This window comes from Falco rusticolus, chromosome 1 (genome assembly GCF_015220075.1).
Source record: "Falco rusticolus isolate bFalRus1 chromosome 1, bFalRus1.pri, whole genome shotgun sequence".
Taxonomy (NCBI): Eukaryota; Metazoa; Chordata; class Aves; order Falconiformes; family Falconidae; genus Falco; species Falco rusticolus.
Window position 1 is genome coordinate 4,219,596 of NC_051187.1, and position 27,245 is coordinate 4,246,840.

The 27,245-nt window shown below is 39.8% G+C and overlaps 1 protein-coding gene across 3 annotated transcripts in view; it reads left to right on the forward strand.

Annotated features, from left to right (window-relative positions):
* SMURF2 (SMAD specific E3 ubiquitin protein ligase 2) overlaps nt 1-27,245 on the forward strand; it is a 66,466-nt gene that overhangs the window by 20,644 nt on the left and 18,577 nt on the right. For 2 of the 3 annotated variants that reach the window (XR_005106973.1, XM_037405515.1), the window contains exons 2-9: nt 8,122-8,160; nt 9,752-9,860; nt 17,621-17,754; nt 18,905-18,970; nt 22,553-22,637; nt 23,951-24,034; nt 25,427-25,629; nt 25,811-25,895. Coding sequence is in view for 2 of the 3 variants with exons in the window: in XM_037405515.1 (XP_037261412.1) it covers nt 8,122-8,160; nt 9,752-9,860; nt 17,621-17,754; nt 18,905-18,970; nt 22,553-22,637; nt 23,951-24,034; nt 25,427-25,629; nt 25,811-25,895 (805 nt within the window). In the remaining variant the exon portion in view is untranslated. Of the gene's footprint in view, nt 1-8,121; nt 8,161-9,751; nt 9,861-17,620; nt 17,755-18,904; nt 18,971-21,068; nt 21,185-22,552; nt 22,638-23,950; nt 24,035-25,426; nt 25,630-25,810; nt 25,896-27,245 lie in introns of those variants that run through there. The other variant, XM_037405530.1, reaches the window with a different exon arrangement.

A 27,245-nucleotide genomic window follows, 5' to 3' on the forward strand; every position in this document is an offset into this window, starting at 1 on the left:
CCTAATGCATGTTTTAAAAGAGGTTATTTTAAAGCTGTCTACCTTGTATTTGGACATCAGCCTAGCAATAATGCTTTTTATATGTCACTTAGAACTAGTGTTGAATTTATTTTGGTTTTTTTTTTCAACCTGACAGGTTAGTATTTAGTAGCACTTGAAAAATTCGTTATTACTTCTGAACCGTTCTGATGCGTATTCCTACTAAGGCAGTTAGAATTGGTACATGACGCTGAATTTGCATTAGATTTAAACTAGGTTTATAATTTTGAAAGAGAATTACAAGTTAGTTTCCGACCAGCACGAACTGTAAGTGTACGTGGTTAAGATAGCTGTGCCTGTTGAAGGAGTTACTGTCCCTTCCAAGTTGTTCTGGCGCCCATAGCTCTGGGGGCAGAAGGATCATGTTCTGCATTTCCTAATTCACATTAGAAAAAGGTATCTAGATGAAATAGCTAAGTGATGGTGGTTTGAGGTTTGCCTGGCTGCTCCAGAAGGCAAGTGCTTACACTTACTCTTTCCTGCTGGAGAACCGTGCGACTAGGGGGTGGTGGAGAGTGTTTACATTTAATCCGATCGAGCAGAGTGTGTCTGAGATCAGCATCAGTTTGTACGATGTCCCTGGGTGAACTGGGCTTCCCCATGCATGTCATATGGCACCTTCATCTTGGTGTGTGCCACCCCTGTACTGGTCCCAGAAGAGGGTGGTGGTTGGAGTTTTAATTTGGGTAGCACTGAATTTCAGATTAAAGTTTTGGGGAGAAAAAATTAAACCTTTTTAAGAAGGGCATGCCAGCCACTGTGTTTGTACATGTTTTGTACCAATTCTAGTTCAGAGCTCACTGGGTTATTCCAAATTACTGCTGGTTTGTGAGACTCAGAAAGAGAAGAGCTGTCAATAAGTAAAATAGAGCAAGAGAAATGCTTTTTCCAGTTTTAATTCTATGCTTCTGAGTGTGCTTTGGGATATAGAAAAGAAAACTTCATCTGAACGTTTCTGAAAACCTGAAGAGTGCTAGCTGGCTGTTTTGGTATCCTGATGGCAAAATCTGCTTTTTAACCTTTTTTTTTTTTTTCCTTTAAAAAAAAAAGTTAAAATAATAAATGTCTGGAAGGCAAAACAGACAAGAGGAAAAAACCAGCCATCTGCATTAAAATGAAAACATTGGGGGGTGGGGGTGATGTGTTTTGGTTTTAGAGCTGAAAAACTCCCAGGTATGGGGTGCACTTCTGTGGTACAGGGTTGCTGTCTGGGCAGCAGCCTGGCTAACCCTCGCTCTGCGGGTGGCGTGGCCGCAGGGTAAGTCAGTGCAGCTCCTGGAGCCAGTGGCCAACTAATCCATCTGCCCAGAAGGTTAATTTTCTGTGAAGCCAGTTCAGCTTCCTGCTCTACCTTGCATCCATACGATTGCTAGACCTGATCTGGGAGAGGAACAGCGGCAGCCCTCTTTATTGTTAGGTGCAATATGAAACTTGCCAGCATGCGTTGATCGGTGACCATGGGTAGAGTGATGGTCAGCTGCTGCGTTCTTACCCATTTTATGTTTCAATACCTTCTTTACACAAACCCCTGTGCACCTGTAAAACATGTATTTGTTAGGTTTACCTGTCTTTGTGTGTCCCTTCTTGATGATAATCCATTGCATTCTTCTAAAACGCATGAATTTCATTAACTGAAAGTAAATTACGAGTTTATGATCATGTTCTGTCAGTTTGTTCATCTGCAGAAAGAAACACCTTTCAAAGGAAATGAAAACTGAAAGGAAATGAAAGCTAAAAAAAATTTAAAATAAAAGTTCTCAAGAGAGGTTAATTGTAAAATGAAATTTTATGTGAATAGTTGAGATAAACAATTTTATTTCCAAACCTTTGTTGAGGAAGTTAGCACCTGAGCAGCTGTATTTGCAAATCTGCATGGTGTTATTTACAACTCTTTGTTCGATGAATAGTTGAAGACCTCCTGTTTTATATCTTCTCATGTGGGAATTTAGGCAGGTCCAAGGAGGGGAATGCATGCAGAAAAATACAAGTTTCTCGGTAGCATGCCAACAATGGAAGAAAACAGTAGGAATTGTTAGAAACATTTAAAGTATTGAGCCGTACTGCTGGAACCTGTGCACGGTGTGCTGTTTGCCTGTTGCAAACGTTTGTCTAAAATAAATTTACCAAGAGTTTTATACAATGTGGAGAAAAAGTATGTCATGTCAGCCCTCGGTTTGAACACCCCAAACAATTCTGGGGTCCCAGGGGCAGCCATCGGAAGGCGAGGAGGGGTGTGTGTGCACGTTCATTTGTCTCCTGTCTCTCCCTCCCCCAAGCAGGCTCATTCCAATCAGCAGTGTAATTGGAATGCAACCACAGTCTGGAGGAGGAAGGGGAATTTTTGGCAAGGAGAGGCAGAGCAGTTGGGAGCTTTATTCAGATTAAAGCATAGATGACCATTCATTATCAGTACAACACACATTAGCAACAGCACAGCATTGTGTTTCTACAGCTGGGACTTATTTTAGTGATTGTATTGCACTGCGTATTACATGCAAACAACTTGGGATCTGATCACAAAAAGCAATGCTAATGGCTTTCATTAAAAGATGGTGTTTCTGTAGGGGGGAAAAAAAGACTTCAAAATGAACTATTGTGGTAACAATTGATAGGCAGCCTGTCCTTCTCCTCACTATCCCGTGTGTTACATATGTTCTGGAGCAAGAACTTTTTTTGGGGGGAGGAAAAACCCTTGGGGAAAGAAAAAAAACACCAAAAACCCAACAGGAATTAGAATGTTAAAACTGTTGGTTGGGTTCAGAAGGCTGAACTAGTTCTTCTGTGGTGATGACACGTGAAAAGCCAGAAGATTAGTAAACATAATTCTAGCTTTGGACCCAGCCCTTTTCTTCCCCCTGTAAACTCGGGGCTGCCTGCTGACACAGTGTTGGTTGCTTACGGGTGTCTGACATGATGTGGGAGGTGTTCTCTTACTAAGTCACGTACCGCGTATTAAATGTGTTGATTATGTGTTTCCTTCTGCCTCTTCAGCTGGCGTGCTCACTTCCGTGGACATTCATGATTGCTTTTTATTTTCTTACCTGTCTTCCCCTGTCTTTCACTGATAGTATTGACGTCTCTCCAACAATACACACATGTAAAAATTACTTTCTTAAGAAGATAGCTTAAGCAATATTCTTTTTTAACATAGAAATTTAAACCCCAATGTATTTCTCTTGTGATTGTCTACAGCTGTAGCCCTGAGGTACTTGTACGTCGTGTTGCTGGGCACAAACACATTTAAACCTTGTAATTGGTCATAAATCAAGACACGTTATAACAGATAGATTAGAGTGTGCAAACATACAGGGAACGTAACACTAAAATGTACCTGTGAGGTAAAGTAGTATTGTTCCTGTTTTGCAGGTATGAAGGAACGTGGTGAACAAATTGGCTATGAACAGTTTGGCTTAAGTTGGAAATACTCATGACGGTTGAATATGAGATCACTACCCTTAAATGCCCAATTTCCTTAAATTCAGATAATGTTTTCTTTCTTCAGGTTGCCTTCCTCAGCACTAGGTCTGTTACCCAGCCATTGAAGGTGAACAGGATCATTGGGCTCTTGGATCATGTCTAAGATGGGATGATTCTGTGAAATCTCATAGATCTTTATCGCTTTTTACTTGTTTTCATTGCAAGCTTCCTACAATGGCACTCTCTACTCTGTGTTCTTCTTCCCTTTAAGTATGGAGACCTTGTGTTACAGATATACATACTATTCTGGATTAAACATACTTTTTAATACAGATATAAAATAGTGGTAATGTGTAACATAGGATACCTTCCATAACAACAGTTCGATGTCATAAAAAGTTTGATTTTTCTGTAAAAATGGTTCCAAAGTAAAAAGCAGTAGTAACAAGAGTTTTCGGTAGCTAGCAAAAAGAGTAAGAAGAGTTCAGAAAAGGGGAGAAGTATTTATCTTTCTATAAAATTCATATTTTCAAGCATCATTATTCCTTTCAGTTTTTTTGTGGGTTCAGCCAGTTATTTCATCCCCCTCTAAAATTGCATGTAAATTTTAATAGCTAACATATAAATGAGATTACAGGAGTTTGGGGATATTAAATATTTGCATTTACTTGCAATAGTTAAATTATTTTTCAGTAAACCATTCTTTTGTCAGTCACTGGAGTAATAAATCAGAAAAAGGAAATTGGCAAGCGTGATTCGCTGAATTCCTATTTTTGAGTATTAGAGAACTATATGTAGCAAAGCTGTCATGGAAGGAGTCTAGGTAGCTTATAATACTATGCTCTTTTCATGTTTCTCTGAACTGACCTGAGTAGCATATGTTAGAATGAGATCATAAGGCATGATAAAAAGGTATTTGATGAATGTATAGTATGTAAAACTGATGTGCGTGTTTGTCTTGGCACGTATATATTGTTCCTTCATATTGGAATATTAATGTTCTCTTTTCTGTAGACTACCCAGGAAGTCTGTAATACATACAAAACATAGCTATGCACTGACTCATTGATACTTTGTAATAAATATTTTATCTACATACGTGTACTAGAAGCCATTAATGTCTTTTGATGATGCACTTATGGTACAATGCTCCCTCCCCCCTTTTTTTTTTTTTAAACCAGTGTCAGTATATACAGGCATTGGTTTGTATTCCAGGGTCTGAAAACCTTCAGTACAAGTTTAAATAGCTTAACTTTTTTTTTTGTTTAAAAATAATTTGACTAAAAAATGTTTTAAAGCAAGCATGTACAAATAACAAATAACCATCTTCAGTGCCCTTGTTCCTCTTGAGGATCTATTAATGGTGCAACTACGTAGATCTGATAATGATGTGGGTTTGGGTCCAGAACAATTGGCATTCTAACTTTGTTTTGTCAAGGAAAATAAACCTTGCTATGGTTCTTTCTGTTTTTTTACTCTTTAGCTCAAATTTGACATAGGATAGTGGTCTCAAAGATAATGAAATCCCATGAGTTTTATGAGAATCATTGCCTGGATAAAGAGGAGACCCTAGCAGTGACCTCAAATGAGAGGAAAAAGCTGCAGCGAGAGATCCCGTGTTGCTAGACCGCTGGAGAGTCTGCGTGGGAGAGTGTCTGTCTAAATGCCCTACTGCTGGGAAAAGCCTCTGCTATAGCTTTCAGTCAACCATAAAACATAAATCCATAGGAAACCAAACTTCCGTAGTTTTTATTCTCAAAGAGCTATTAATCAGTTGGTTATCAGAATATGCAGGATAGGTTTTAATACAGTGTTGAAGCCATTAGAGAAGCGGTGCATAAACTCTGGTACTTTTCCCACCAATGGGAAAAGTTTTGTCCAGAAAAAGTCCTGAGATAGTTTAGGGCTCTGTGCATGGAAGAAGCTTGTTTCACTTAGAGTTGAGCTGATGCTCCTGGGACCTGGGTGTTTTCATCTAGAAATACCTGGCAGAGAGGGTGTTGTTAATGGAAGATTTCTCTGCGTCTCTCCTGTTTTGTTAACCTGACAAAGCCAGAGTGGGTTGACATCTGACTTTCCTTAAATGTGGTTACTAGAGAGGGAAATCTTGAGCCAAAAATACTAGTTTGTTCACTCATGGCTAATTGTTGGGGAAATGGTTATTAGTCTGTATGTTGTGCATGTGTCCAATCTTATAAAAATGAGACTGTGGTTAAGTTGCACTGGCAGGCTTGCTTAATATTTTGAAAAGAAGTGTTTATAATTAGTTAACCTTGCAATTTCTCCAAAGATTAGTCAAACCTACTTTATTTTGAACATCATACAATTCTGGGAACGTACAGTATGGCTTACTGTGCTATAGATTAATTTTGACTTAACTATCGGATTTAAAGCCTTTTGGCTTCACTTGACGCTTCCCATTTCTTCTAATGGGTGAAACTGTGCAAATAATTACATCTTTTTAAATATATTTAAATAAGTGGCCATCTATATAAGCATCTCTTTTACTGGAAGTTTTTCACCACAAGTTGAAAGGCAGCAGTGAGCAGCAACCAGTTTCAGTTCTTGGGCAAGTGGTGCCTGTTGACAGCTTGGGCTGGGGATACTCTTGGTGCAATAGCATCTTAAGGAATGGCAGAAGTATTTTTCTAAGTTTCTTGTCTTACCTGTTTCTTTTAAGGTCTTTTAAGTTGTTATCAATTGTATGGATAGAATAGGCTTTAAACTGCTGGGCACGTGGAAGTCTTTAGTGACTGTGGATTTTCATTACACCATCCTAAGGACTTTAACTGTTTTGTGGAGCAGTGATGTGATGGTCTGCATCCTATATGTGCTTGAACTCCAGGTATCAGAAATACCAAAAATGTTTGGTACTGTATTAGTACTTTACTACTGTTGACTGTTTACAGTGAAGTTATTGGGTGAAAATCCCTTAAATAGAGCTCTGCTTTAGGTTTACCATTATGTCTTTGAATGGAGATAAATAATTTTTTTTACCTTTATCATCTTTTAAAAATAACAAACTGCAACTAGAAAATTTTTTTCAGAGTAATGATACTGTTATTAGCACCCCCTCGCATCAAACTAAGGTGCTGAAACTTTTTCCTGGGAGCTTGAATGTACCTTTTCTGTGGTATATGTCAATGTGCAGGGGATTGTTACTGTGACTACCTGGAGTCATTAATAGGTGTCCCCTTTTGTTTTACGGAGGACCATAGTTAGACTCGAGTAGAGTTTTAGCTAGGTTTAAGAGTGCTGAATTCCTATGGAAAGCGGTTTCACTAAAATCAACATCTATATGAACGTTAAAATTGGGAAAACATTAATTCCATTGATTTAAAATAATATGCAACTTTGTGCAAGTATGCAGAACTATTCAGGGTGGTGCTTCTCTGCCCTGGCTGTGGATGTTGCTATGACAGTGCTCGTGTACTACCTCTGCTTAATTTTATTTGAAAAGATACTGTAAAAGAAATTAGAGAATCGGTGGCCCCCAGGATCAGTGGGGGAAGGCATGACTAATTTTGTTAGGTCTTAGGTGGTGTCTGTGGGATGCGCTTCTCAGATGCACTTTTCTGTCTTTGCATTTCCTGGTAGTAATAATATTGGCAATCTCATTAAAAAAAAATACCCCAGGGAATGATATACTGAGGAGTCTTCTGCAGTGTTGGTTCTAACCAAGTACCTCTTTCCCCCTCCCCTTTTTTTCCTTTCTATACTAGCTGTGGGAATTCATGTTTTCACTCAATACCCAAGAATCCTTTTGTGTTATCAGTAAATATTTTAATGTTTCACAGGGGAATCTAGTATTTCCTGCTTACTAGACCTGTGATAATAGATAAGCATATGTAGTTGAACAGTGTTGCATTTTGTGAGAAGTCTTCTGTGTGTACCTTGGCATCTTTGTATGAAAGTTGTCCTGTTTGACCTTTTATTTATTTTTATTTATTATTATTTTTATTCTATTCTCATACGGAGTTGTTTTCCCCTTGGTATTTTTAGCTGACAAATGCAAATGTTCCTCCCTTCTAATGTAAACAAAAAAGCCTGAAAAAATTACCCACTTCTACAAATAAAACGTATCTTTGGAGCCATCAAAACTCTGGCATTAGAAGTTAGTCTGCTCCACCCAAATGTTTTTCAGGTAAAAACCTATTTAGCTACCACACAGGATAACAGAAGTGCCTAGACAGCCTAATGCACTATTTCTTATCATCAGGGAAGCTTTTGCTGGTCTGTAGAACTAAATATAAGACCCTGCTTGTGTGACACTGCTGATTTTACTGACACAACTGTTAGTGCCACTATATGGCGAGCTACTTAGGAATGGTCCGGTTTCTTCATTAGGTAAACACTGAGTAGGCAAAACAATTGAGAATTATAAAAAATACAATAAAATTGCATGTGAAACTGTTCCCTGGGGAAATCACTACAGTATCACTTCCACTATAATCTATCTAAAGGTAAATTGCCAGAAGAGGACACTTCTGGCTCAGCTTTCAGGAATTATTTTATGTGACAATACAAATGATGTAGGAGCTCAATTAATTTACATTCATTTTATTTTGAGAAGGATTTTGTGTAATGCTGGGCAGGTAAAGTAACTTTTTATTTTTTTAAGTTGGGAATCAGCAACTTAATTTTGTATTTCTGTTTTTCTTACAGTACTGTGTGCAAAAAACTTGGTGAAAAAGGATTTTTTCCGTAAGTAGCTGTTAAGTTTTATACATTTATCGATGGGGTAAATATTATGGAAGTTCTGTACATCAGTGTTTGCACGTGATCACTGTATTAAGATATTTGATTTGAGGGGACCAGGTAGTTTTGTTTTCACGCCATTTTATTTCAGGGCTTCTAATTTTTTTTCTTAGGTGACACTTGTCACAGCTTCATAATAATAACTAAAATACTGACACACTCTCTGTTTTTGATGGGAGTGGGAAACAAATTTACTCTCAGGCAAATTACATGTTTTTCAATTAGTGCCACATATTTATTAAAATGTTTTTGGTGTAACAACTTTTTGTCTGGCAGATCTTAATTATTAACTAAGCTGCACATCTTCATTATTAATAATCATGTCATAATACTTACCTACTCTGAAATTATATTTGAATTAATTTTAATAATGTTTTGAAAGAAGTTCTAGGGGGTGGATGAAGGAGGCAGAAGGGGACGTCACCGGCTGTGCAGGTCTGCACGCACGGGCCACCGGCCGCCTCCCAGCCGCGGGCAGGGAGGGTCTGAAAGATCAGGCCTGAACTTTGAAAAGAAGTTGAAGACGGGAACGATACAGAATTATATCATAGTCTGTCATTCCTCTAAAACTTGCTTTTTATCTGGATTTTTGAATTGACGGCAACACGCCTAACAAAAACCCCTCAAGACTCGAAATCTGTGATGCGTTCATGTCCTGAAGCACAAGTCTTGCAAGGTCCCGCTCCCCCTGCCCCGCGTGCTGGTGTTGGTGCTGAGCCGCCACCTGCTTGCTTGGCTCTGTCCCGAGTCACCTGGGGAAGGGGGACTGGGGCAGCACTTGTGCTACAGAAAATGGGAAAGCTATTTCACCACTCACGGGCCCTCAGAGGAGGGGAGGAATGAGCATGAGGGGAAAAAGGGACGGGGCCACATGGCTTCTGGGCATCCATGGTGGCACCATCCCTTTGGGTGTTGGGTAATAGGGGGTTATATATTATAAAATTGTTGCAGCAGAGCTAATAGTAGGCTGCTCTGGCCCTGCTGCTTCCCTGTCCTCAGCTGTGTAGTTTGGTGTCATCTTTGTTGATTGTTGATCAGCTGAACTGTGGTTTGGCGTTTCTGAGGTACGGAGCGGGCAGCAAATGGAGTAGGAAGCTAGCAGAGACCTAAGTGGGCCTCAAAAGCCAGTCACCTGTTACAGGCGGTGTCCTGTGATACCAGCAACAACCAGAACTGTGGTTGTAATTAATATTAAAAAGAGGAAGAATGTAGACCTGTTTTTTGTCTTTTTCCGAATTCTTTAGATGCTGAGAATTTACTCAGTCCTGAATTAGGAAGATTGAGTGTTCAGATTTCCACCCCCTGCAATGTGTGTGACTTACAAAGTTTTTGCTGGTCTGTATCTGTGAAATGGTTAGTTCAGCCTCTTCCTGCGCCTATATACATCAAGTTATTCCCATTCATTAAATGTGGCTCTCATTTATGAATAAAAGGGTACTTCAGGTAAAATACTAACCAAAAACAAATACTGTGTAGTGATACAGGACTTGAAAGCATCCTGATCCATTTGCTAGTTTTTTTCTTTTCCTCCTCTTAGGACTTCCTGATCCATTTGCTAAGGTTGTGGTGGACGGATCTGGCCAATGCCATTCTACAGATACTGTGAAGAATACACTTGATCCAAAATGGAATCAGCATTATGACCTGTAGGTGGTAACAGTGATAACCAAAGGTTTGAAGTGGAATCCTCTAAAGTACATAGACGTTGTCAGATGTTCGTAATACTGTCCTATTTACAACTCGGAAAATGTCCCAGAGTGTATTAGTTTAAGTGAAAAATACATGTCTCAGAATACAACTTTCTTATTTCCCTCAAAATCCAAACACTACACTTGGTTTCCTAATGATGATGTCTGCAGCATGCTTTACATGTACCATAGCACTATTTTATTGTAATATTTTCATGTTAACACTTGTGTAAAATGAAGCAAATATTTGACAGTATTTCCCTCAAAATGCTCTTCTTTTCATGCGGTTTTTGTCTGCTGCAGTGCTACGGTGTCTTTTCTTCTGCGTGCCTTGTGTTCAGTTTTCTGTCCCAAATGTTGTTCTTGCTACAAATTATGTTGTTATCACCTGAGCATCTTGGGGTGCTTTTGAGCAATATAATCAGTATGGCATGTATATGTCATGTTTTTCTTCTGTCTTTCTAAAGCGTAGAATATTCTGTATAATTTATTAAAGCTTTTCTGTTTTCATATAGGTTTCTTTGTGTTTGTGCATGCTTTATTTTCCCTGTCTTTTATCCTTTTATTCTTTATCTTTTTCCTTGGGATGGAAGGTGAGGAAGAGAACAGTTTTGCCTCATTGTATTCTCCTTTCTTTCTAAGGCATTTTTCTGATTCTAACGTTTTTTCCCATGGCTCCATTCCCGATCTGTATTATTAGAAATTGTTTGAGCATGTTTACGTTAGCTTTGGCCATCACCAAACCTAGAGCAAATCAAGTATTAGTCCACAGAGAACTTCTCATCCCCCTTTTTCCCAGTGAAGAAAAGCAGCTTGATAGGTCTTTTAGCAGAATGTGGAAGGCCTGGTTTAAAGTGGTCTTGACCTAATCTTTTTTTGAATATCCAAGACTAAATATGTGAAGTCATTGTTCATAATGTCTTGGTGCAGTATAGAAAACATTTTCATTACTGCTTAACAGAATATCATTGGCAGTTTCATGAAATAACAGCACTTTCTCTGAGGAAAGCTGTAGCATTATAGTTTTACGATTCAAATTCAATCCAAGCTTAGATTCTGTGAGACATTAATTCATATTCATTAGAAAAATGGATATAAACCAAGTTGAAGTTCATTTAGAAGGAATGGCTTTTTTTTATTTAAAGAATTCTAAGTTAATTTTAGGGTTTTGATTATTAAACCTATCAAAATATTGATTCGTATAGAACATGGATTTCAGACCTCTGTCATTCTGCATCTTCTCCAGGATCAGGACCAGGATCAGACTAGAACTCAAAAAAAATCCCTGAAATGTGACCACAGACTTATATTTTTTTTTAGTTAGGTTGGTTCCATTAATAAGCATTAATTCATGGCTTTACAGGGATAAAAGGAGAGTAAGGTGGAAGGTGCTGCCAGTGTGACTTGAGTGTAAAGCCTTCCTGTAACCTTTGGACAGCTAAGGAAGGGATGCTTTTGAAGAAGGAATGATGGGCCATCATCTGGCAGTTACCTGCTCTTGGATTCTGATTTGAAAATGTCAGTGGTTCCCTGCATCTTCCCCAGTATCTGCCAGTTGGGTCTTGGTGGTGTGACAATGCAAGCAGGCAGCTGGCAGGAGTGGGTTCTGTGGGTTGCCGAGTGCTCCATGGGCTAATGACTTGGAGACTTGGTTCCCTTCTGGAGAAAAGGAGGAGCAGAGGACATGGGAAATGAGAGAGGAAGTTAATATGCAGTGAGTAATGGAAAAAAATAGTAAAATCTTCAGAAAAAATTCCTTTTTGGTTACAATTTTCAAGGAAGGATGAAGAGAAGGTATTTTTACATTGTTTTATAGGACAAGTCATGGTTGCATCTGGATACTGTAGTTGTCTTAGCTTTGTGGCGAGGCTGTGGTTGCAGTCCACAGCATGTTATAACAAGCAGAGATAGAAATGGGGCTTCTGGTATAAATTTTGCTTGGGCAGATTTGGGGCATCTCTTGCTGAATTGTCCTAAGGATTTTAGACTTGCACAGAATTTTTTTTTTGGGGTGTTGGTGGTGTTGTTGTTGTTGTATGTGTTTTGGGCAAGGAGATCCCTAAAAAAATAGGTTTTTTTTAGTTAGGATATTATTTTCAATATAAATTGCTTGTCCTGTAGGCAAAACTGCTTTGCTTGCTTATGGCTTTTGAATTCCCTGATGACGGAGGTATGCACAGCATTTGTAATCCAAAGTAAAATTTAGCATTATGTCAGGCCTTGTAATTTGGAAATAATCCTTTCCCCCTCAAAACTTGCTTCATAATAATTTAACCCCTTTTACTGTCTTACCTTATTCCTTACTCTGGAAACTTTTTTCCATTTATAAACATCAGTCACCTAGTCTTCAATTCCTATTTAAAACAGCAGTAAAAATTGTTTTACTCTGTTTATGACTCATCACAGCCTGGCTTTTATCTTAAGGTAACTTTTTACTGTAATATACCTGGTGTCAGATCTCAACTATTCATCTGCACCAGATACTAGGATAATTAACTTTTACTTTTGAGGGAAAAATAATAATAAAATAATGGGAAGAGTAACCATCCTACTGCTAAGCACCTGATGGCACACCTCATAGGTTACAGAACTTAATCTTCTCATCCTTTTGAAAATAATAGGTGTGTTAAACTTCCTAATGTTTACCCTAACGCCAGACCATTGCATGGGAACGCTCGTCTCTGCCTTATGACGCTTCCCAGTGTTGCAGGAAATGCTTTGCACACCAAGCGTAACAGATGGAGTCTTGGTGGCAGCTTGCCTGCTCCTGCCACCACGCAGTGTAGGAAATCAACCAGAGGAAGGTGCAGTAACACAGAATTTTCTAAAAGAAAAATTCAGCCTTCCCCCACCCCCTGAAGGTTTCTGTTGGTTTTTAAGTAACTGTAATAGGCTTATGTGCAGTAAAACTGCCTCTTGGCTACGTTGGGCTGATTGAAGTGTCCTCAGCCTGGAATTTGTATAACAGGTTAACACTGCTGCTAATTAACAGTCTCGTGTATCATGTGATGGCATATGCAAATGGCACAGTAAGATGGATCTGTTGTGATATATTTATGCAATAATGTCTGAATTAAGTTGCTAATTCCAAGGGAATTTTGTGGTTTGCTAACCTGATTCAGCACAATAGATATTCTGTTGTAGAAGATTTTTGTGAAAATACTTTTGCAGTGTTACAATGAACAAAAAAGGTTTTGCTTTTGCCTTATGTGGTTCTTAATTCATCTTAGTGTGAAAGGGAGCCGTTGAATTAGTTGCTTAGATTCTTCAGCCTAGATGGGTGTGTGTGGCGGTGGGGAGGGGGGGCTGGATCTGGGAGGCTTTCCAGGAAGAAATTGCCAAATAGTTGCTGTCTGGATGTAGTTTAATGTCAGTAAAATACCATGCTTGCCCTGGATGTATTCCCCTTCCTTATTTTCAGTCTTGTTTCTGGTTTCCCTGTTGTTCAGGTCTTTCCTCAAAGCTTTGAATAACCAGACTTAGCACATTTACAGACCTTCATGCATTCAAAGCATTTAAACACTACCTAAACCAGCAGTTCTGAAACTTAACAGATCTTCCTTTTTCTCTTCCTTCCCCTTTCAACCATTCTGTGATAGCCTCTAGCTCTCCTCCAGCTCTCCTCCAGCTGTCCTGCGCTCACCTCTGGCTCAGTCCAGCCCTCCCTGGCAGCCCGTGCCCCTAAGGCGTACCACGGCGTATGGTCTGCTTAGCTCTAAAAGGCACTTGTACCATCATCTCCACCAAAACTTAGTCCTTGTCCCATTTTTACTCTGTGCCCTTTAAATATGTGCCCCCAGGCTCTAGCATGGGCTCGTTGCTGTCCTCCTTTGTTACACCTCTGAAGCCTAACCTCACCCAGCTTCCACAGCTCTTCCTTTTCCCGAAATCTGCTCACTGTAGGTTCTGGTTCTGTTGGGTGCCGTCACGTTGTCAAGCCCATGCACTGCCCTGGCAGAGCTGCCTTTCTCCCCCAGCCCCCCAGCTCTCCTCTGCCTAGCCATCACTGGCCATCCTGGATCCCTCTTGTGGAGAGAAGGTAACAGCTCGGCTCAGACAATCCTAGACTGGACTCTAAAGAGCCCTCAAACAGCTCCTTGCAATTGCTTTGCTGCCTTCGTGGCACGGTTTAGACCACTCTGATGAATCCAGTGCGCTTTGCATCTCAGGTGAGAGCATTTCTGGGCTGCATCTGGCCTGTCTCAGCAGATGGGGCCGTCCCAGCTTAAGCCCATCAGGCGTACAAGTCAGCTGAACTGCTGCGGTGGCCTTGGCAGGACAGCTGGAGCAGAACCCTCTGTGCCCACTGTTCTCATGGTGCAGCGGCTCTTACAGGCTCAGCTGGGTGCTGGGCTGGGAGCACTGGGGAGGAGAAAGGGGCAGCCAGTCAGTGCCACGTGTCCCCACCGCGCTTCAGCCACAGCCTCTGGCTGATTCTCTTCTCGCCATCCCAGATGCTCAAACACCCTTCAGGTGCTACCAGAGATGACGGCAATGTCAGGGTGAAGGGAGAGTTAAAAGTTAGGTGATGTTTTTCATTATAGCTCTTTGCACCCTCTTCTTCCCCAGTCTGATAATAAGTGATTGTTAGATCTCAAAGCATAACACAACACTACCATTACATTAGAAAAATTTCAGAAATTGGAAAATGGAGGAACAAAGTGATTTGTCCAGGTTGTAAAACGACCCCGTGTGACAGCATGGATTAGAAATAGGGAACTCCTGGCTTCCAAGCACAGGTTCAGACCTCTCGGTGTTGCGTTTCTCTCTGGAGGGAGTACATCTGGCTTGTCATCAGGAAGAGGTGTGTGCTTTTTCAGGAATTTCTCCCCCCCACCCCCTTCTTCATTCTGCTTTTCTCTACCAAGCTGAACTCTTCAGGGAAAGTGTGTATAATGTCATGGGGCTGAAAAGTCACTTCATACCAAACCTTCCTGCGTGGTATCCTGGCTCAGAAGGAAATGCTACCTTGGGAAAGATCGTTTTGTTTGGACAAAGTGACAGTTGCCCCTCTGTCTTAAAATTTGATTAAAATGTTTTAGAGGTTTCCAGTAACGCATGTACTTAATTTTTGTTTAGAAGTGGAAATGCTAAGAGTAGGCATTTTTCTTAAAAATTTCTGAACACACAGTTTGATCTGGAGCCCTAATGTATATGGAAATTTGAACTTCGGTTTTCACTTCATTAATACTTATCCTGTTAGCTCTGTTGAAGTACTGTGAAATAGATATTGCTGATAGGGTAAAGTAAAAAAAAAAAAAAAAAAAAAGCTCCAAGAACTTTAGTTATGAGAAGGAAGAAAGAGGCATCCAACAAAATGAGTGTTTTGTGGGTTTTGTTTCTGGTGCTGGTTTTTGTTTTGTTTCGGTTTTTTTAAAAAACTTATTCACTTTATTTTTTGGAACATTCTTTTTTCATAACAAATAAAATTCCTAGCTCAGGCTTTTATGTTGGAACTTTATTGCCAGATGATGTAAAACAAATGTAACTTATCCACCAAATGAATTGGAAATGTCAACTTGTCCTACCGTCACTCTCTAAATGCAACCATATATTTTCATGCCTGAAATTAGGCAGAAATATAGATGAAACATTTTGCTATAAAGCCAACTAGCAGTTACTGAACTATTTCTTTTCTTCCTTCAGGGGAAAAAAAAAAAAAGGACATTTTTATTTGGAAAATGCAGCTTGTCTTGCTTATTTCCTTTAAATGTGTGAATCGGCCAGGTTTGCTGGTGCAAAACCCAGGGTATAGTGGTAATATAGAAGTTCTCACCTGTTTGGTATGGATGGCTTACTGTCTGCATCTTGGCCATGAGAACGTCACCCTGAAATGTTACAGTAATTCTTGGAAACTGTGTTGTATATTCAGCTGTTCTACATATTATTCAAACTGTTCTGTTATGAAATTGTGTTTAACCATATACCTTTGACTTTTTTAAAGCAACAAGGAAAACTGGAAAATTCAAGACAGGTCATGATAAGTCTTTATTTTTAAGTGCACCTAACTTGTTCTCATAAGAATTTATTTTAAGTACATGAAACATTGTAGACTGCAACTGTGCACGTGAATACCCATCTTCATCTCTCGTTTCTTTATGCAAAATTGGCATTGTCAAGGTTGTAAGGCCAAAAATCTGAGCTACATTATGCAATCAGTTTACTATTGAAAGAAACTTTGGGATTTTTTTTGTGTGTGAAGTTTGTGTTTTGCTTGTGTGTTGGGTATTTTTGTTTGTTTGTTTTGTGTTTGTTTTGTTTTGGTTTGGTTTGGTTTAAATGTGCATTGGTTATTTTAGACCACGCTCATGGGTATGTGCCTACAGTTAGGCTATTCCATCTTCTACTTACTGGATCAGTCCCTGTCTGCAGGTGGGGAAAAGAAGTTGTCAAAGTTCTGGGTTTTGGAAAAGGAAAAATGGGAGAAGCGTTAATTGAGAACTTAGCTGATCACAGCTGCAATTTTAAGCCATGACAGTTACAATTGTTTGGTTTGCCAACCTTGACAGTATCATTTCTATCTTTATGAAAATATTAAGATGTTTTAAAGCTGATAAAGTCTCAGTCAATGGGGGGTGATGTATTTAGGCATTGAAGGAAAACTGATCAAACTCAACCAAAACCAAACAAAAAGCACTTGGAACTAAACTGCAGAAGGCCAGAATTTGTGGTCTGGGAAGGGAGAACTACAAGCAGTTCCTGGGATCAAAGCCAGAGCTACAGATGCATTTTCCTCAACTTGAAATAACTGTAGTTCAGTATTGGCTGTAGCTGATTTATCTTAGGTGTTTTGAAACTGTCCTCTGAAAGTTTTGAAAACAAGAACTAGCTCACAAAGTAATTGCTTCTGAAGGACAAAGCTTCAAACAAAAAAGCAACAATAAAATAACCTATGGTGTCCAGGTTTCCCCAAGTCTGTAAAATGCAGATCTGGGTTTTACAAAAGCATTTCAGCGGTAATGCTGTGAGGAGGCAGTCCACGCGTGAGCAGGGAGCAGGAGGGGAATGTGGCACATCTCAGCTAACATATGTGATGGGTCACATTCGTAATAGGTAATGTATGTTGTAAACGAGGCCCTTCTGAAGCTGTCTTCATAGTAAATTAGCTTCCCAAAGATTAGTTAACTGCAGATGTATAATTAGGTTTGCCTTATGTTTTCCCTGAGCATTCAGAAGAGCTCTAAACGAGGGTGCCTTGCATTGCTGGTGGTTGGAAGAGTAGCCTGAGAAGCAGCAGCAGATGAAGTGCTGTGAAAGGATGCTGAACTGATAGGTTCTGTCCTGGCATTTGGACCGCTCTGCCTGCTAGCCTGCTCACAAACACATGCTGCCACGAGCATTGCTGTTGTCTTTGGTTAGGCTGAGCTTAGGCATGAATCTAAGCATGTTTGTAGCTGTGGTCGCCCGGCCAGCCCACAGCTTGTTCACGTTATTGTTTTTAAATGGATTTTGATAGACTTTGGATTCACTTGAACGCCTTCTTCCAGAAGCAGGATTTTAGATTAGTTTGTATTCAACTCCTTCATAAGACATGCTTTCATTAAAGTATAATGTGTACATCTTATGTGAAGATGACTTACTCCCTGGCTGATACAGTGTGTGTTAAATTTTTAATGTAATGGTTGATAACCTTTTTTTCTTCCGCAAGATGATTTCTGGAGCATCTTCAAAGTATTCAGTAAGTTTCACTCACAGTAGTGTTTTTCCACATTTTTCAGATATATTGGGAAGTCAGATTCAATAACAATCAGCGTGTGGAATCACAAGAAAATTCATAAAAAGCAGGGAGCTGGTTTTCTGGGTTGCGTGAGACTTCTTTCAAACGCCATCAACCGCCTTAAAGACACTGGTTGTAAGTAAGCTAAAGACTAAAGTTTCCTCTCCTTCAGACCAAACTTCTGTGCGCAGGCTTTTGAAGAGTGACAGTTGGACTTTTTTTTTTTTTTTTTTTTAATAAAGCTTTATATTCCAGTTAGTTTGGCAGTTTCTAACAGTGTTTTGTGACTGAGGATAACACGAGTACGTTAGAGCATGTAACTTACCTTTTGGCTTTTTAACTCCTCTGCCCTGTTACTGTCGACAGCGGTGCCCTCAGTGCCGCAGTCTGGCTGTGGAATGTCAAGACTGAACATACTGTGTTGGAATTCCAAAGGAAGACAGGTTCTCCTTGCCTTCAAATTATCTTTTTACTACCTTCAAAAATGTAAGTCTTAAGGAGTAAACAAAAGGGTAAATCTATCTTGAAGCTAAATTTGTAGTTTAAAAATCAGTGGGCCTTCAAAATTAATAAGACAATTTTATCGTAAGATATTAAGTGCTTTGTCACACTTTGAGAGGTTTGTATTTACTTTTGAAAAAGTTAACATATAAGATGTTTAATGGATGCCACTTCTGAACAAAATTCGGTGCACTGTTTGTGATGGAAAAGCAGTGCTTGGCTATACAGATGATAAAAGAAAAAAGCAACATGCTGGTAGAGAAGTGTTGTGATTTTACCTTCAGTAACAGGTTCTGAATAACTGAAGTTCTTCTTCTTAAATATTTGTTGCTAGACCAGTGTTTCAGTGCATGGCACTTTGCTGAGTTCAATGCAGTTGCGCCTACCCAGCACGGAACACGTGGGCTGGTGCCGCAGGGTGGCTCCGGCTGTGCTGGTGGCGGTGCTGAACTGGAAGTGCTTTGTGGCAACGGCTGGTCTTCACAAAGGAAGAGAAGTCAAAATACTTCTCACAATCACTTGAGACATCCAATCTAGGATAATGTCATTTCCTATTCATCAGAAGAGCTTTGTGAAGTTGGAAAAACGTTAAAGCAATTTCTGATTTAAATTTATGAAAACAAAAAATGAGGTCTTGACTGAAGATTTTTGGTTTTGCATTCCTTCACCCATCTCTTAAAGTCTTCACTATCTCACACCAGGCTGAATTTTGTTCTGATAGTACCTGCCTTTCAAAGGCAGGAAAATACTGTTATGATTTACACTTTATGTCCTTCTTTCACAGATCAGAGATTGGATCTGTGCAAGCTTGGGCCAAATGACAATGATACTGTTAGAGGACAGATAGTAGGTAAGTAAGGGGTTTTATCTTTTCGTTCTCTTGGAGCTTAATAGTAGCTATAGAAATACCATTCCCAGATGTCAGTTTTCCGTGGGTTTTTTTTGTTTGTTTCAAATTGTGTCTGGTGCGAGAGCCACTTGGATCTCAAGCTAGAAGTGTGTATGTAGAGACTTAAAAACAAACAAAACAAACCCCAAACTGAAACAAAAAAACCCAGCAGAACGAACCACCCCCAAAAACCCAAAACACATCACACACGCACCCCTTATTGTAAGTGTTGGGACAGACACTTTGTTTTGTCTTCTTCTAACTCATAAACCCTCAATAATGCAAGAATTAAAAAGATAGCTGACAAGTTGTTTGTGGATACTTGTTTCTCAATTTCATAAAAACTCTTTGGTGCGCTCTAAGTTGTTTCAGAAGGCAGTGTTTCTAGTAGGTCGCTTAAGAAGTTAAAAAAACCAAAGTTGGCCAGGATAAGGAGGTCTTTATTTTTCTGGCAAGATGTTAATGAGAACGTTTGGACATGGGGGAGAGAAAAGTGAATTTGCATGCGCAGGTTTATGTTCAATTCCTAGTTCAAATAATATCCAAGCAGCATTCTTGTTTTGTCAGCCAGGGAAAACTATTGAAATATCAGTCAGCAAATAAGGGCTTCAGTGCATTTGTTTGCTTTCCTCAGAGCGCTCTGCTGAACAGTACCTGTGACTTTACCTCTCCATGTTGCTTTAACCATCTGTCTAGCATCCGTTCTGCAAGCGTTTGCACAGAATTAAGATAAGAGTGAGGTGGCATAGGAGAGTCAAATGATGGTAGAAATGCGGAATCGTAAGTGCGTTGCTGACACTTCAGACTGTTCTTGAATATTAAATTTTCCGTGTGAGCTCGCCCAGAAGAGTAAAGGATAAAACAGTCGTTTTTCTGGGGTGCGTTATGTTGTCAGTTTGGTTTGCTTTTTGGTTTTGCTCCAGTATGCTGGTCCCATGATCATCCATGCTGTGTGCATGTGGTTTTGTTTGTGGGGTTCCTTTTAGGAGGAAACAGCTCAGCGGACAGGAGAGCTTGTTCAGGGTCTGTCTGAGCAGCAGAGATGCTCTCTGCCCACAGCAGTCCTTCGGACACTGGCGGGGACTGTACCTTAACACCCTGACATGCTCTCATGCTGCCCTCCAGAGTATGCAGCATGCATCCTTGTCATCAGGACTTGGGAATGCTAGCCTTAATTAAACAAGAAAAAAACACACCAAAAAACCCACAACCATGCCAAAGCAGAAGGGTCTCAAGGCTATTGGGATGCCGGGTGGGAAGCCTGGGGTGAATACCACGCAGTGTGGGCATGGCAAATACACTTCAGAGACAACTAGTCAGTAGTGTGGGCATAAACTAGCCTGACCAGTTGGCTTAACCTGATGTGTGATCGTGAAACATAGTATAGCCAAAGCAGCACTGGGTCTTTGGGCATGCCGCTGGGGCTGGCCCTAATGAGCAGGGGCTGCCGGATCGTGCACTGAACCAAGAAAACACAGTTCGTTGGGTTACGGTGGAGACTGAGAACAAATCTGTATGTCCACTTTCCACTGTTATTATCAGAAAGGTCAGCTGTCCTAGTCATGGCTGTGTTTTAATTTAATGCATCCTTGGTAAGATTCCATAGACTTCTGTCTTTTTTTTTTTTTTTTAAATTCAGTTTGTTGTTATTAATCCCCTTATATTCTAACCTTTCTTCACTAATGCAATTTTGTCGAATGGGTGAATGAGCCTGAGTAAAACTAGGTAATTCTGCTGCAGTAGTTAGGTGGTGGAGAAATCTTCGTTAAAAGTCAGTCAGGAGATAGAATAAGTTAGACTCTCAGTCCTTCTAATGATAAACTGGCTTAAATTAAGAGGCTATGCAAGATTGGAAAACAATATTAAAATGTAATGGATACCTTCAACAGATGATAAGCTTCCACATCAAGTGCACATGGGTATGCCTTTATTATTTGGGACAAGGAGCAAGGGGATCTTTATCTTAAATCCCTGGGGTTATCTTCAAAGGGGGGAAGAAAAGGGGACGCTTGTGGGTAGTGGATGCAAAGGGCACCTGAACTGTGTCTTAATCTTGCAGCTCTCTTCTGTGCCACCATTTTATTTCTGATGTGGCGGTGCAGAAAAAAATGAGTCCTTACTCATTACAAAATGAAGCCGTGCACAAATTTTGGTCCTCACGTAGGCAAAGAGGAGGTAATTGCCTTTGTTCAGTTTCATTTTTGTCTGTGTGTATTGCTTGCCAAACCTTGCCTACATGCAACAATGTCAACTTGTAATGTGTGGGTCTGCAGAATAAATACATCCTCCAAGATTCTGATGTGGTTGAAATTAAATTGGAGGTGTCTTTTGCTCTAAGAAGTTGTTTTGTAGCATTAGTGTTCGTGGCAGACCAGGAGTAAAGCGAGTACATACTGCAGGGCTCCCTGGGTTGCTCTGTTGAAGGCCTAAAATGCTGAGCTTCAAAACATGTTGTTGTTGCTGAAAATTTGGACTCTGTGGCAAAAACTGCTAGTACTACTACATCTTCTTTAACTTTGATCTTGACAAGAGTTTGATCATGTCTAGGTTAAGGTCTGTAAGTTTATTTCACTGCATATATAAATATGACTTGAAAGCAGTTGTCCAGGGGTACAGTAGTGCCACCTCAAGAATTGTGTGCCACGGCACGTATTTAGTTTTTTAAGCAATCGTTTTATTGTTAAAGGCAAAACAAAACATCAAAAAAACCAAACCCAACCCCAACTCCACAGGAACACAAGTGTTGTAAATTACCAGATTGGACACTTGCAAACTATGATACTGGGAACAAAAGCTGCCTGAAATTTTTTTTCTTGTCATAATTGTATTACAAAAGCTTCAGGCATAAATATCCATTACAATGAAACATGTGAGAAATAAAAATTAAATTTAAAAAAAAGTAATGCAGTTTTGCTGAGGGCAGTAAGGGCTTTTCAGGGTGCTGAGCACTGCTTTGTGTGAGCGTTGCTTTTGACTTCTTACCACTGGCGTTAGAAAATAGCCAATAAACCAAATGTGTAGTGCTTCTAGAAGTGAAATTTTGCCTGATTTTATGTGTGTGTGTGTGTGTGCGTGTGTTGAATCCCCTGTTTGCACAAAATACATGAGGAGTCAAAGACATACAGGAACCTGTTATTTTAGCTCTTTCTGTTAGAGGTGCTCCTGTTGGCAGTGCACGTTTGGCACTAGCACTGTGCCGCTTGCTGTCCCAGCCGTGTGTGACGTTAGCCACCCTGCTGCTGCCAGAGGAGTGTCACAGTCAGTCTCATACGGAGACAAGTTAAGACAGCTTCTCAGTTCACTATTTTCAGCCTTAACTTGCATTCATATTCTTTAAGCTAACTTTCTTGAAGTCAGATGTAAAGGATTACGTGTACGAAAACATGCAGCGTTTTTGTGTAACTCCTTAGTTTGTGGGAAGGAAAAAATACCCAGAACATGGCTCAGCTTAGTCCTCCAAGTTGTACCATTTCTCTTTCAGATATCACTGTAATTTGCATTCAGGTATCATATCTTTAATATTTTTTTTTATTATCTTAATAGTAAGTCTTCAGTCCAGAGACCGAATAGGCACAGGAGGACAAGTTGTGGATTGCAGTCGGTTATTTGATAATGATTTACCAGATGGGTAAGCTGACATCACTGTGGTGTAAATACAAATACAGCTCATACAACAGGCTTTTGCAGTAATGAGAAATCAGTGTACAAATAGGTTGATTCATTTTTATTCTTGCACTCAGAGTTCTACAGTTTTGCATTTAGGAGCAGGAGATAAGCCAGCTAGGATACACAACATCATTAATAGTTTGACCCCAGTCTTGTCTCTTCTTGGAAAATGGGAGGTGGCATATATGAGTAAATGCAATACAAAATATACTTATCTAGGAAAACATGTGTCTTTCAAATTGTAGAACTGATAAGCTAATATAATGTTAAATCACAGCCAGCAAACTGACTTCATCCCTACAGCGTTTTTGTAGCAAGGTAGTGAATGCACAAGCCTGGCTGCCTTCCACAGCACGCTGCGGAGGTGTACGCTATTATAAAAATGGATTGCTTTTTCTTCCATGTAATTCATAGTGAAGAAAACATGATTAGAAAAGGTAATGGAGCCTGAGTTCTTGCTGTATTTACCTGCCAAAGCCTGGGTTTAGGATTTTGGTTTGTCCCTGTGAGATTTCATGACATCATTAACACCTAAAACAGTTTTGTGAATACAGAAAAATGCTCTGTTTTAGGTTCTGGTGCTGTCATCAGCTTTTTCAGAGCAAGCACAGACCTTCTGAATGTGATTCTTGGCAGGTAAAGACAGGAGAAACTGATTTTTCAGATGATGAATTTTGTAATGTAAATTATCATCTAAGCCCTCAACAGCATTCTTTTGTTAATTTGGAGTCTGGAGAAGTCAGAAACATTTCTGAAAATGCTTTTAAATTTTCACATAAAAATGTTCCTTGTATAAATATTGCTTATTTAATTGTGTAACTGCAGTTAGCTGTATAGCCTTGTGTATTTTGGACTGCAAAAGTCATAATAATTAAAAAGTCACGTTATTTGAAGGTGACTTTTTAATGAAAGCGAGTAGTGCATGAAGGTGCTATGAAAGCACTTACTAGAATCAGTGGTCGAAAGATGTTAAATGCATTATTAAACACGATGTTTTCAAGAAGTTTCTTTATATGACTATTAAGATTTAATTAGAATTTAGACAGTTATTGAACATGAAGGTGTGATATTGTTAATGATATGCCTGTTTCCAAGGGAAGAATATTTAAATCAATTCTGAGTTGAACTTTCAGTTGTTTCCTGTTACCGTGTTCAGCTAACATGATTCATAATAGCCTAAGTCTTCCTGAGTTGGCATTTATGTTGGAAACATTTTGTGCCCTGGTTTCCTGGAAATACCACTTATTGCCTTATCTCTCAATGTCTGAATTCTAGGTGGGAGGAGCGGAGAACTGCTTCTGGAAGGATCCAGTATTTAAATCACATTACACGAACAACTCAGTGGGAGCGACCAACACGGTAAGAAACTATGTAGGAGACGCTGCAGGTGATCAAGTTTGCTTCCTGCCCAGGAGCGCTGAGCACAAGTGATTCTAAGTGGCTCTAACGGGTATTCAGCTTCCCCTGAGTCACTCCACAAATGCTGTTTGCTTTTCTTCTCTAACGTCCTACTTCTTCAGTCTGCCTAATGTCTAACCTGAAATAATCATTCTGGCTAGGTGTTCTTCCTCCCCAAATACTAGCATCTTTGTTTTCTGGTAGAGCTGCTGTAGTAGAACTCTATACAGACATTACAATGTGCAGGCGTTGTAAGGGATGAAGATGATCACAAATAGCTGACACACATTGTCTGTGGACGTGCTATGACCATGTAATCCAGAACTTTTAAAGCTGACTGTTAACAGAGCATGTTTCAAAATCATTGGAATCACCTTTTCTAATAGCCATAGATATGTGTTCCAAAGCTGTTCCTCAAATCAGTTTCGAGGTTACCTGAATTGTAGACAGTGGTGTTGCACATTTTTCGCACTCTTCTGCAGACTGTCTGTGCCTGCAGACTCTCTTCCATCCTCAGTAAATATTATTCCAGTCTGAGTATGGATATATTTGACTTAAAATAATCTGTACTGTTAATGCTGCCAGCTCCAGTATATATTTGCAGTTTTCAAGTGAGTAAAGGTACTGAACAGCTTTTTAATTTACCTATCTGTATTTTTCCTGGTATGTTAAAATACCTGTTCTAAGCTCTAGGCACATTTACGCTAGAAAAACAAATGCAAAATACATAATTTGTTTCAGGGATTTCCTGCGTCCTTATCAATCCCCTTGAATCCATTTTAAATCCTTTTGAAAGGAGCATTGAGCTACAAAACCACATAATTCAGTGTTTCCTCTTGCAGTAGAGCTCTCAAGCACAACTGGTTTTTTTGTCTTGTTTAGCCCTTTTTCATCATACTTGCCTAGTAACCTTCCTTAAAAATTGGAAGGAATAACAAAGCCTAATCACTTCTTCAGCCGTATGAAGACATGGTGAGAAAGTTTGGGTTGTATGCTGCTCATTAAAAAACCAACAACAACGACAAAAAGCAAACAAACAAAACATTCAGCACTCTGTTTGAGGTGGGAACTGAGTGAGTATTTGATACGATCTTGATCCTCCTAGTATCATAAACTAAGTGTCAGGTCAAACCCTGAGACTGGTGAGGAGGTTTACTAATTACTCTGGGATGAACCAGCGAGCGTGGAACAGAAACGTTCTGCCCATCTTCGAGGTGTCATGCTCAACAAGTCAGCTGCTCAGTTCTGCCATCCGCAAGGATTTTCCAAGAGCCCCTAGGTGAGGCCTCCCTCAAGTGTGGTGTGTAGCCCCGTGTCCAGTCAGCATTGCAGTTTTCACGTTTTCCTCCACAGGCCGGCATCTGAATACTCCAGCCCAGGCAGACCGCTCAGCTGTTTTGTGGACGAGAACACTCCGATTACAGGGACGAACGGTGCAACCTGTGGGCAGTCATCAGATCCCCGGCTGGCGGAGAGGAGAGTCAGGTCACAGAGGCACAGAAATTACATGAGCAGGACACACTTGCACACTCCTCCCGATTTACCCGAAGGATATGGTATGCAAATTAATTTTTTTTTTAACTGTAGGTCTCCCAAGAAACTGGGAAAATGGGTTGTGTTTTCTCCTTGTGTGTGAGATCCTTTTGATTTCTTAGTTTGGGGTAGTCAGCTTTTGTGGTTTTTTGTATTGATTTTTTTTTTTATTCTTCTAGTTATTAATTTATCTTGATTTCACAGAGCAAAGGACGACTCAGCAAGGTCAGGTCTATTTTCTGCATACTCAGACTGGTGTTAGCACGTGGCACGATCCAAGAGTACCTAGGTAAGAAACGATTGAAGTATCCTTAAAGTATCAAATCAAAACAGTTTGAGCAGTACTCTCCTCAGTTTTCTCTAATCTTGTATTTCTGACTCTTGGCCCTTGATGTATCACTTTAGCAAGTCATTCATCAAAATAAATTAGTCTCCCTTCCTCAGTTTTTCAAGTTGTTACCTTAATGCAGAAATGAAAGATCAAGAAATACGTTAGTGGTGTTTGGAAAACAGGTATAGTGAACAGATTGTAGATCGTGCATTTAAGTTATAGCCACGTCCCGGTTTTAACACTCTGCAAAATAATGAAACAAAAAGTAGGAACTGAGTACTTCCAAAAATTTAGATTTATCAAGATACTTCAGTGAAAGCTGAGTTGGTTTTGGTTTTTTTATTCAGGCTTTGGAAGTTAGCAAGACCTGAGAAATTGGCAGCGTATATTTATGAAGAATAAACTTTGTGACAAATGTGATCATTTTTGATGGAGGAGCAGACAAAGGGAAAAATGTGAAAATCCAGTGGATGCCCCTTGTATGTTTAGAGAGACAGTTTGTAGTGAGCTACAATCTCATTAGCTTAAATTTACTTGTCTGTGATAATTATTGTCCTGTGTTCAGACTACCAAACATAATTTACTCAAGGAGTGGGAATCTTGGTACATTTTGAAGAAACTAATTAGAGATGCTGGGTCATAAAAAGCTGGAAGCTGAAATGGTGAGCTGTGTTTGAAATGCCAGAATGTTGTTGTTTTAAAAAAGGAAGGAAAAAAAGGGGTGGGGGGGGGTGGGGGGGCAGGCTACATTTGAGTATGGTAGCAAACATTTAAAAACGCACAAGCTTTTTTACAGCAAGTTTCCTATTAGCAGAAATGAATATTTTCTTTATAATGTTCTACCACGAATGTTCCTAGAGCAATCATATATGCTTTCAAGCATCTCATTAGCAGCGTATAATTGGGAAAGAATTTGGTGGGGAGAAGCAAACGGGTAGAGAAGCTGCGAGAGACTGACCTGTGATTAAAATACTGTAACTGCTATTTCTGTTGCAGCTATCTCAACACTTACGAGGAAATAAATCTGAAGTGTCCTTCTGGTTTAGTCTCCTTATTTACACAATACATGTGTACATATTGTCTATGATTGTACACGTGATTATTTCTGATGTGTTTGAAAGGAAAGGAGGATAATGGAAATGATTGTTAGCCTCTGATGGTAGTTTAAAATACCGAGCAGTCCTGTTGACAATGATTGCCTCTTAAGGTCTGTGGATGGTGGTGTAAAATACTGTGTGTAGTTTGAAATTGGCAGCAAGTGCTGGCATCTGTGAGAAGTGCAGCAACTTGGTCAGCTGCTGCGGGTGT